The following is a 12,799-nucleotide window of genomic DNA, read 5'->3' as shown; positions in this document are numbered from 1 at the left end:
GAGAAAAACGTTTAGTTAGTAGTTAGTTGATTTTCAACCGTCATAAATTACTAATTTGAACCAAAAAAAAATATAAATTTACGACAATCAAAAATTTATATAAAATACAAAATAAAGAAAAATCATAGAGGGAACTACAAAAAATAAATAATGATGCAACATCATTTTTACGATTATAATCATTAAAAATAAAAGAAAAAAATACAAAATAAATGGACAATCTTCCAAGCTCTCATTGATAATCATTCCACAAGTCAATCACCATTCAATAGCCTTCATTTTATTCTTTAAGACAAACTAAAGAATGAATAAAATAAGCATATAAAACATAATATAAGTACCAAATAATGTCATAAATGCGACTATTAATTATATTAGGGGTTGTGGTAATAAAAAATAGTAATGAAAATAAAGACCTTTATGTTTTGCATTAAAGAATATGAATGAACTGTTAATTGACATATTTATTAGTCTACAATAAAAATAGAGAACTTTAATTGACAACTTAAAATGCTAATGAGTTCATTTCAACAAAGTTTTACAATATCTTTATTTATAGGACTACAATATAAAATATTAAATAATATCATGAATATGACTATTAATTATTTTTGATGTTATAACAATAAAAAATTATGGAAGTAATGAAAATAAAGTCCATTGAGTTTTGCATTAAAGAAAATTAAAAAATGACTTTTTTTGCTTCTTAACATTTCATATTTAACATAATTAAGAATGTTAAATGGGTTTTTAAAAATATTTTTAATATAGCACATAAATAAGGAAAAATAGAGAAAAATTCCAATAAATAATTTTTAAAAAGGTTGGTTCTTGACCAAAGAAAGGTGTCACTTTTTGTATTCCTAATTTTATTATTATACATAAATATAAATTATCATTGTTCACTTGTAGTGTATCTATCATAATAGCCATTTAAAGAGTACAGTTTTGTGTATTGTCTCTTTTTTTGTTATTTTTTTTCTCATTTTCATTTTATTATTTTTTAAAGCGGGGAATTAAACGTCTTATCTTACAAAGGAATTACCAAAACTTATATAAAGGTGAAAGTACAACCATTAGGTAAGTTAGACGAAAATTTTTTTTGAACAACTATTTGATTTTTTTGTTCTACATGATCAAGTATTTTTTTCTATAGCTATTTTTTTCTCGTTTATTTTTTTTTTAGTTTTTAAATTAAGATTTTTAGTCTTATACGATTTATTTTTATGTCTGCTTCATAACTTTATGTTCAACACTTTTATTGACATAATATACTAAAATTTGTATTACTTGAAATTTTTGTCATGTTCTTACTATAAATTCACATTATAAAAAAAATTTCAACAATAATTTTATGAGAACTTGTTTAGATTTTTCTCACTAAATTGCTAGATTGAAGTTCGATCCGTTAATCAGAAGATGAATACCACGAAGAAGATGAAATTTTCCATTCAACAACAAAAAAAAGCACCTGCAAAAAAACAATCAAATCTGATATAAGTAAAAAATCTAAAAGCATTATACAAGCTATAAAAACTTTTCATAAAGTTATAAAAAAAATTATCATTTTTGACCAAAAAGATGAGCAAGCTTCACCTAGTTAATCCCTAACTTTACTATACATATAAATTTGCATTTCTTTTGTAAAAAAAATTTCCAATGCTTCTATTTATAGGACAAAAATATGAAATATCAAATGATCTATTAATATGATTTAGGAGTTATGATCATGAAAAGTCATAGGACTAACGGAAATAAAGACAAATAAATTTTTATATTAAAGAATATGAATAAATGGAGTATTAATTGACACATTCATTTTTGTATAATAATAAAAAACAAATAAATAGAAACAATTGTCAAAAAAATAAGATAAAAGATAAATAGGATCCTTGGCCAAAAAGAGGTGTCACGTCACTTTTCTTTTATATAGCTTTATATTATATATATATAGATTGAGTCATATTAAAGTACATTTCAAGGACCACCAAAGGTTGCAGCCCTCCTCCTTAATTAGAGATTTTGGATTCGAACATTGAAATGAAAAAAAAAAATCTTGGTAGGGCTGTAGGAAACACTTTCCTCTTTAATTAATCTTACGTGACACATATCAAAATTACTCGAAGCTACCAGACACTGAATGGGAAAAAAAGAAAAAGAAAAAAGGAAATATGCCAAGAATATGATCTACTATTAGTCTATTATTTAGCCTGAGTATTTAAACTTGTGTGCCACCAGAAAAACAGACAAAATTAGTCTGTCTTTCAATTTCTAGCAAACTCTAGTTCTTAATTCCAAGTTGCAGAAAATCTCACAATTTTTAGTTTTTTCTAATGTTCATTTTTCTGCTCAATTACAAGTCTACAACAAAAACAACAATAACATACTCGGTGTAAATTCACGAATGTAGTCTTGAGAGAATAGGATGTATGGAGACCTTATCTATCTTCGTGGAGTAGAAAGGTGATTTCTGATAGACCTTCCACATGACGATATTACCAAAACAAGCAGTAAAGTAGCAAGATATTTTTCTGCTCAACTGTCCAACAATATACTATATAATGCTATGAATGCATACACAAACAGATATAAAATGACAATTTTTTTTCAAAGGATTAATACATAATTAATGGATACATAAATGATCAAGAAGAAAAAAACTACTTTAACTAGGCCAAAATTTGGCCTTAAATTGTGTAATGTTCTTAGTATATATATCCGCCTATTTATTGTTTGTTGCAGCCATTTCTGCCTCAGTTGCCTCAGCTTGTTCTCTGAACTTCTTGTATATATCACCTTTGTAAAAATTCCTAGTTCTTGCAACCAAAACCAACGAGGCTAACGCGCCAAAAAACGCGACACTAGCCAAGATTAGAAAAGCCTGTCGATAACATTGGCTCCCGATACATGTCAATTCTTTAACAGATAATCTAGTTAAGCCTTTTTTCGCGAGATCCTTCAATGCCTCTCTATCGTAGAGCGGTCCAGTTACCTTCACATTCAATATGTATGAGCCAAGAGGACTAGCCAATTGACCACAATTGAACAATGTGGAGTAGTACTTCAATCCGAAAAGTTCAGAAATGATTGAGAAGAGTAAAGGCAATTGTGCACCAAATGAGAACCCGATGATGATTGATGCAATGTATACTGATCCGTTGAATGGAAACGCGATGAGTAGTAGGCCAATGCAGGATAACAAAAGGACTAATGTCATCATAAGTGTCCTTGGGAATTTATACTTAACAAGCAACGCCTCAGATACAAATCCTGAGAAAATTCTCCCAAAAAAGTTCCATATGCTCAGAAGTGACACAAAGGACTTGATTGTTGTTGTTGGATATCCTAATGACTCTCCGATTTGTCCCAAGTTATCGACAGCAGTCAAGCTCGTCCCAAGTCCACAAAACGTAGCAACGAATAAAATCAACATATCAGTACTCAAAAGTGCTTGCAATATACTATAATCTTCACCTCTTGCTGGTTTATTCAAGAAAATGTCATTCAACGAAAAACATCTCAGATTGTTAGCATCTTCTTTCTCTTGTACTACTGGTGGAGGATGCTCGATGGTTACTCGTGGAGGATCGATGTTAGCCACATTCTTTCTACGAAAAACACCTAACTCTTCTCTAACGAAAACCAAAAGAGGTAGGAACAACAAAACACAAGCCACAGTAGCAGTACCAACATAAGCACCATGAGAAAATACAATTGCCCCCTCAACCAATGTCATAACCATAAGAAACAACGCGAGCACAATCGCTATAGCCAAACAATAGTAGAAAACATTCAACTGATTTGGTTGCTTAACAACTCTCATTTCACGAATCGTGTACACGAAAATCACAGATATTGCAGCAGGAAGCCAAGCTATAAGCAAAATAAGTGATTTAGCATCATTTCCATATACAGCTAAGTATAACTGTGTCATTATAGCACCACTTAATCCAGTAAAACCTTTCAATAAACCAATCATATTTCCTCTGCTTTCAGGGAAGTTTCTAACAGATGTAACAAGAGCACCAGTATTCGCGAAATTCTGTGAATTAGCACCAAGACATATATACATACACATAAGCCAAACAGTTGGTTTTGATATCTTTCCAACAACAGAGAACCATATCATGAAATAGCCAGTGAAATTCATGGCAGCACCAACTAGTAAAACAAACCATGTTGGACTAACTTCAGCAAGTAAACCAGATAAAACACCAACATTAGCACCAAGATCTTTAAAGAATCCTAACAGATTAAGTGTTGTTTGATCATATCCAAGTGAGGATTTTATTTCTTTAGAGTAAGTACCAAATAGATAAGTAGCACCTGCTCCAGCCATGATGAGAAATGAAGCAAAAAGAGAGAACCACCGACCTTGTACAACATGATTGGTGAATTGCAAAATTTCATGGCTTTTGCTCATTGGCATCTCTCTGTCTCTTCCTCTTCTGGAAAATATGTGAAGTAAACAACAAAGTAAGAGAAGGTAATCTCTATTCTCTAAGTACTACTATACACTTATCTTGTTTTTTTGTGTATTTTATAAATAGGGTTGGAAATCCGAATTAGTAAAATTTAAAATTTTGGATCCGACTCTATAAAATGTATAGTAGCTCATGTTGGTTAGTCAGTGGGGCAGAGTTACAAACCCTGTGCTTGTGTTAAAACTAACTATCCTAGAAATCAGAGCCTGTAAATTTAAAATCTTGAATCTGACTCTATAAATAAAATGTATATTAGATCATGTTGGTTGGTCAGTGGGGCGGAACTAAAATATAGTTTTGTCAGACTCGGTAGCTTTGATACAAACTCTATATTTGTGTTAAGAAGCCAACTATCCTGAAAATTAGAACCTGTAAACTTAAAATCTTAGATCAGAATGCGTGTGTAAGATGTATATTAGCTCATGTTGGTTAGTGAGTGGAGCGAATCTACAATATAGTTTTATCGAACTCAGTAGCTTTGATACGGACTTTGTATTTGTGTTAAGAAACCAACATCCAAAAAATTCAAATTTATATCAGACTTTGTGATTAATGAGTAGAAATGAATAAAAAAAGCAGTCCGATACATTAAAGCTTTCTCTATGCGCAGAATTCGAGGAAGAGCCTGAATGAGTAGAAATAAATCTGCAATATGATTTATGGTTATGTCAAACTAGTAGCATTTATCCCCATTTTAGTAAGTTATCATATTTTGAAATTCAGAACTCACAAACTTAAAATTTTGAATCAGACTACACACTACGTGAATAAAATACAATTAGCTCATGTTGGTAAGTGAGTGGGGCAGAGAGTTGATGGATTACTAAAACTAATCAAATACAACTTGAGAGGTCAAAGAAAGATGATTCAGAAGTGTGAAAGAAAATATATATTCTAATATAAACAAAGAACTAAGACAAAACAATGACTTAAATACTCAATGAGCCAAAAATCAAGGAGGTTTTTTTTGGCTTTATTAAAGAAATGAGTACTTAAAAAATTGAACTTATCCTTTGAGAAAAAAGAAAATGATTTCTATTTTCCATATAGTAGATGGTGAAAATGACATTATAGGATTTTTCTGGTTGTTTCCAATAAATCAGATTATTTCAAGCTCATACTATATGTAAGGACACTAATACTAAGTTACTAACTAAATTGGAGATTTAAATGGTATTTCGCTGATAATATTGTTCAGATTTTTTAAAAATTTCATCACATATATGTTAAATCTTTTTAAAATAGTGTATTTTTAAAAATTTGATATAAGTGCGGTTTGGAGAGTTCGAGCTACATAGGTTCTATGAATTTCTTGGGTTATTAATTGTGTTTTCCTTTTTTTTAGTGGAATAATAGGAAAAGAAATTGCTTGATATGTCACTGTTGATAGAGTAATGACAAAATAAGCAATTTCTGATATAAAATAAACTAACTTAGTAAATTAATAAGAAGGGAAAATAGTAAAAAATAATAAAAGAAAGAGAGAAAGTTAAGAGAATTCAGTGTGTTTTGTATTGAAGAAGCGTTGCCTTTTTATAGGCAAATTCTGAAAAAAATAAAAAATGAGCTATAGTGCAAAATGCGTGATATATACAATGAAAATATTATTCACTACAGTGAAAATACTATTCACCGCCGTAAAAGTGGATTCCATGAAACTACTTTTTACAACAATTTCCTAATTAATATATACTCAAGTAAGAACAATTATCCATACATACAAAATATGTTTTTTGCTATATATGAAAAAGTGGATATGATTGTATGACTTTGTGATTAATGTGCACTTTAGACTGCAATGAGGTAAGGGTTGGATGCCACCACATAAAGGAATGTTACACCAATAACAATTTGTGATAAAGATAAATTTTCACTATAAAAAAAGTAGAAGCTAATATATATATTTAAAAAAAAAACACATAAAAAAGTTAGAAAAAATCAACATAAGAGTAGAAGTGATCTTTTTTGTTTAGTAAAGATGCAAATGTGACATTTTCCCAAAAGCTATTAATTTCTTTGTTTCAATTTACTTGTCTCGCATATTTTTTAATCTGTTAAAAAACAACCATCTCTTTCCTTTCTTTTTTTTTGAAAATTCATTAAATTTAACCATTTACCTGATATGTTCAAAAACACAAGATTAAATAATATTTTAGTACGTTTCAAAGATTTTTAGTTTAAGGCCATAAAATTTAAAAGTCTTCTATATTTTCTTAAATTTTATATCAAATCAAAATCAAATAAATAAAGTAAAAATTAAAGGAATTTTAAATATATATTAGATCCATCAAAACACAACAGTATTTTTGAAAGGTCACAAAAAATGTGGTTACAAGTTCTATCATCTTAATACAGTACTATACATCTTGCTTCTATAATTGGCATTTAGAAATAGTCAAAAATTGCATGTGAAAGAGGTCACATGATACATAAAAATCTCACACTAATGACTTATTTACAAAATATCAAAGGCCCACTTACCAAAAACATTCATGTGACATCTTATGCTGGCGTAATAAAATATTCTATAGTAACATCCACTATAGAATATTTAATCACTTTTTTTGTGACTGTTTATTTCCACCAAACAATTAGTAACATGTATATCTCGTGAACATCTTATGCTGGCGTAATAAAATATTTGTTTTTTTCATGTGAATATTTTTAAACTCATATACTTGCGATATCGTATGTTAATTAGAAATGTCTATCTGATCATTGATAAAATTATAATGTTTATTTAATTCTTGTAAACAATTTAAAGAGGTCGTAATATATGTATTCGCTTATTATTTATAAACTTTTTAGACTATAGTTTAAAAGTTGCTTTTGAGCAAAACTAATATGAAAAACGTGATATTAATGACTTTTTTGGGTCTATTACTTTTTTGAGTTAATGTTCAACTTGCACCTAAAGGACTCAATCTTTCTTGAGATTTTGAGTGGTAAATTTTTTTTCATGCCCATTTGTGAGTAGCTAAGTAGAAATTTGCTTGTTTCGATAGTTAGTCTAACCCATTTTCGCAATATTTCATTTGAAATAGTCGAAAAAATCCAAGACGGAAAAAGTAATTCACGATCTAAAAATTTATAGTCATCTATTATTTTGTTGTAATGTTGAGCAATATATGAGCAAAAATTACATTGCAAGTAAGAACAGTAAAATCCAGAAATATTTACCTGAATGATCAACTGGGAAGGATAATATATTTGTCATCTTTGAGAATTTGAATAAGTGTCATTTGTTCTATTAGATTTTTAAGTCTTACATTAAAAAAAATTTAATTTGCAACATACTATATACATGATTTAGAGATAGATTTTAGGACAATAATCTCCAACTTTAGTAAGAAAAATAATTGACCTTCCTCCAAAGTAAAATTCATGGGGTATAAATTTGCTAAAAAAGTATTTCAAGTCTGTCGTCTCTTTATTTTAAACTTTTCTAGGTTTTACCTATCGTTGGAATTCGAATTATCGATAAGTATAGTCCAGAAAACAACTCATGGGGTTCAAGAATTTGTTAGAGTTTCATACCAAATGAATCGTTCCTTGGTTTCAAATCTTTACAAGTTCAAAACCCAAAAATAATTTATGTGGTTCAAACTTTTATAAAAAAACTCATATTACTTTTCAACAATGGCTAAAAACTTAAAGCAGACTCGAAAACTGGCCATTCCACTTAATTTTACACATTTCTGGTTGATTTGGGTTTGAGGGCCATGGCCCATAGAAATTCTTCAGAGTTACCTTTGGGCTTTTCATTACCAATAGAAAATAGAAAAAATTACTTGGTGAATACTTTTTAACAAATAATTACTAATTTTAACGATATTTTTTATTTATTACCATTTATAGTAATACATAAAAATATTATGAAATATTTATCATATACTAAAAATGAATTATGCATGTAATAGAAATGTATTATAAGTGTTTAAAAATATAATATGTTTGTTTGGTAAGAAATTGATACAATGTATTATAAGTGTATTAAAGTGTGTGGTAAATATATTATCCATCAATAAAACTTGTATTATATGATTTTTATAAATTATTCTCGGTAATATATATTAAAATTGTATTATAAGTGTACAGTGAAAAAAAAATATTATTGTTATAAATGGTAGATATTTTGTTAATATAGTATATTTATGTAAATTTCCCAAATAGAAAATAAGTTTAGATCATGGGTGTGTTTGGTACAATAAGGAAAATGTTTTTCTAGAAACTATTTTCTTAAAAAATAAAGAAGTTACTTATTTTTCTAGTGTTCGATTTATAAATAATTTATTTTGTCTTAAAAATATTTGTAAGTTATATAGGAAAATACTATGAGGTGGGAAGTTGGGGGACATTGGGGGTGGGGAGGTATGCGGTCGATGGCCACTTATGGAATTTGTTTACTTTATTTTTATCAGAAAAGTCATTTTTATTTATTTTTAAAGAACTTATTTGTCTAGAAAAAATATTCAAATTAACCAACATGAAAACATATTTTCTTTCGTACCAAACACACCCTATTGGTAGACACATTTTGGGTGAAAAAATTAGGTAAATTTGCATTTAGATGAAAATTCATTCATTTAATTGCACGATTTTTTCTTCAAATGGGTTAATTTTAATTTTTGTTTTATAAATCAAACTTATGTATGGCGATTCAGGCATAAATTTCTCAAAGGCATATGACATAACTAGCAGGACATTATGATGCAAAAATATAAACTTATATTCCACGATTAATTCTTTTGGGTCATGAGGGACAAATATTAAAGACTCAGATGGCCCAAATTCATGGGGTACTTTCCGCCCAAACATGAAAAATGACTTTCAACATTCTTTGAAATAAGGAAAAATTATCTAATTACACTCCTTTAAACAACAACAACAAACTCAGTATAGTTCCACCATGTGGGGTCTGGGAAGAGTAGAGTGTACGCAGACCTAATCCCTACACTCCTTTATTTACCATATTTTTTATTACTCCCATCTATTTCAAAAAAAAACCAAAAATCCCTTCTTTCTATTCGGATACATTAATTCAATAATCCAGATGCATTAATTCTGATTCATAAATTATCTCTATGTTCAATCTATCATCCTTTAAATATTACCTGCTGATACATAAAATCCTAATTAATATATTCAGATTACTAAATTAATGTATCCGAATTAGTGAATTAATGAATCCGAATTATTATATTTTAAAAGAATTTCTATAAATTAAAAAAGATAGAAAAAATAATAATAATTAGCCATCTACATTACGTGATTCCTAAAAAATTCACTTGAAATAATAGTGAGGTCCGTGAAACAAATAGTGATCCAATTAAGTAGTTGGGATTGTTATACTACTCACTGATATTCTTTTAAATTTTACACTGTGGTGCAATTAGTCATTTAAATTTCTAGAAATTTGATTCTTGTAGAAATTCTAACCCCTTGTTTGGATGGTTGTTATCCGTTCTATTGTATTATTAGTCTAAATATAATGTTTGCTCTTATTGTTACTTTAATTATATATCGTATCGTTTAAATTCATCGTTAACTAACAATGAAAAGACTCATTTTATATAACGACCGATTTGGTGTGATCGCATCGTTACCTTAAAATTTTCTTCTCATTTTGTCTTTATTTATTATTTAATAACTATATTTCATCTTTTACCCTGCCTTTTCATACTATCTCTACCCCGTATCCTACTTTTCTTGTAAGTTTACCATTTAAATCATGGATGCGTGATATTATGTAATGATGGAGAATGATACAATCTATCCAAACATTGTATTCATTAAAACAATACAATACAATACTATACAAAACAACAATACAATACGATACATTATGAAACGATACGTAACAACCATTCCAACAAAAGAATCACAGAATTGTAGGAAGGTTCATCCTTTTAAAAGGCTTTCAAATGTTTTTCTTTTATTAATTAATTCATGAAATGTTTTGGATCAAATGTTTTATAGACATAATTTATCGAAGTTGATCTGACGCTAAAAAGGTATTACAAATATCAAAACATGAAATTTCCATCAATAGTTCTTTATTTATAAAAGTATCACATCAAGACATATTTATGCATATAATTTCAAGTTCAGATGATTTGATGTGATTTTTTTCCATCAAATGTAAAATTCTCAAGTTATGTTAGTTTAATATAATAAGAATGTGGAAATTAAGAAAAAAACCACACATGAAACTGATTTATTATGTAATTATATATATGTGGTTGAGTGATCTACAAATTAATTAGAATGGACAAGGCACAAATAACAAATTTTGGAATCAGGCAAGACAGAAGAAGACGGAGAAAAAAGCATGAAATATATATATATATATATATATATATATATATATATATATATATATATATATATATATATATATATATATATATGCTCAGCAAACATGAGGATGAAGAATGTAATGGTTGTACACAGCAACAAGGAATTCATCAATTATTGTTATACAATTTGACATATCCTTTTTAATGGGTTATTAACAAGATATGGGTTCATGTCAATTCTTTCAATACACACACTTTTTATCCACATGATGTACTAAGCAATGAAATAAATATGTAAAAACTTTCAGATATATTACACGAATATATATAACATTGTTTAACGAGTTCACATTTTAATATGTATACTCCTAATAATATTTTCCATAAAGTTTGACTTGTTTTTCTTTTGATATTAGAAAAATCATTAAGTGAAAAATTAATTTAATACAAGTATCATAAATATCTTGGCAATGTGATTACACAATTCAAAATATATCATTAGTTGTTTCCATTCAACCAGACAAGACTTAAACGCAAAAATATCCTCAACTAATAATTCATCACATGGCTTTCTTCTTTTAAGTTTTTGAGTTTTCTTTTGTAATGTAGAGGTAGCATTACATGTGCTAACACAGCTCACACTCCACATCCAGTAGGGTCTCTATCTACACTGTCATATGCTCAATCATATGTCTCAAAGCTAAAGGATTATTGCCTTCTTTTTTTTTTTGTTCTGATATTCGATATTCATTTTAAGTTGGATCGATCCCTGCTTGAATGAAAAGGAACATATTGTTAATTAATAGAAGTACAATTTGCTCGTTAACATCTCGAAAATGTTTTGACATAATTAGGACAGTCAAACCAACTCTCGATAGTTATACATTTGATCATAAATTAGGATATCAAATTTGCATTGTGTAAGACTTATTAAAGTAGAAACCACTTCTTATCGATTTTTTTTTTTATTTCAGAATTCGAACTCGAACTCAATATCTATGATTACAAATGATAAAACTTAATCCATCTCACCATGTTAAATTTGCATTGTGTATTGGCTCATAAATAGGAAAATGTGCTCTATTATGATTTTTTTAATTCATAAAACTTAAAATTGAGATCTTTAATTAAAGGCACAAGAATCTTTATAAGTACTCTTGCAACTCATGATGATATACTACTATTATTGACTTGACATGAAGGGAAGGGAATCTACAAACCTTTCATATGGCTTTATGATGACTTTTTAGAGTTTTGAGGATACATAAAGGTCCCATTCCAATTTATGGGTTTCTCATGTTTCTTTTTTCTTTCTTTCGTGGATAAGCCAAATCCAATAATGTTATAAACTTCTCTTTTAATGCACAAAATTAATTTGTTCTAAAGTGTAATTTTATCATCAAAAATTGTGGCAAGGTAGAATTCTTTTAATTAATCTTAATTATAGGTCTTAATTTCGAGTCTTGTGAATAAAAAAAAATATCTTACTAAGAAGCCCTTTTGCTTTTAAAGAGTTTTACCTAACAAAAATTTGAATAATTAGTCAAATCAAACTTTGTGAAAAACAAAAAAATAGCTCCTTAAAGTTTATAATTCCTTTGAAAGTCTTTTCTCTACTACTATTGATGGCGATTATTCCTCTAATCTTAATTAAAGGTTTTGAGTTCAAGTTGTAAGAATAAAAAATCTTTCACTGATGAATATTATATACTCTTTAATCAATCTATTCAATATGAATCTAGATTAATTCGATCCAGTAGACTTTAGAAATATCATAAAGAGAAAATTAAAAATCTCTTATAATATATTCAATCTCCAGAAAGGCAGAATGCATAGAAATAGACATCTTAATTTGATATCAACTGACATATAAATATTTCAACTTTGTGAATACACATTTTAACACGATTTCAACTTGATTTTAAGTTGGCCAGTAAATTGACGCAAAATGCTATGTAACTCACACCTAAAAAAAGTTGATCAATTGATTTATCCATTGAGTAATAATCTAAAAGG

At 28.2% G+C, this 12,799-nt stretch overlaps 1 protein-coding gene across 1 annotated transcript; it reads right to left on the bottom strand.

The window, feature by feature from the left end:
* Nucleotides 1–2,587: 2,587 nt before the first annotated feature.
* On the bottom strand, nt 2,588–4,575 carry LOC129904393 (protein NUCLEAR FUSION DEFECTIVE 4). Its single transcript, XM_055979959.1, has one exon. It carries the CDS (start codon nt 4,427–4,429, stop codon nt 2,723–2,725), a length of 1,707 nt encoding a protein of 568 aa, XP_055835934.1. The 5' UTR covers nt 4,430–4,575; the 3' UTR covers nt 2,588–2,722.
* Nucleotides 4,576–12,799: the final 8,224 nt, after the last annotated feature.

Source organism: Solanum dulcamara, chromosome 9, assembly GCF_947179165.1.
Source record: "Solanum dulcamara chromosome 9, daSolDulc1.2, whole genome shotgun sequence".
In the NCBI taxonomy this organism is placed as follows: domain Eukaryota; kingdom Viridiplantae; phylum Streptophyta; class Magnoliopsida; order Solanales; family Solanaceae; genus Solanum; species Solanum dulcamara.
The sequence above is the reverse complement of the archived record's forward strand: the minus strand, read 5'-3'. Positions and strand labels throughout refer to the sequence as shown.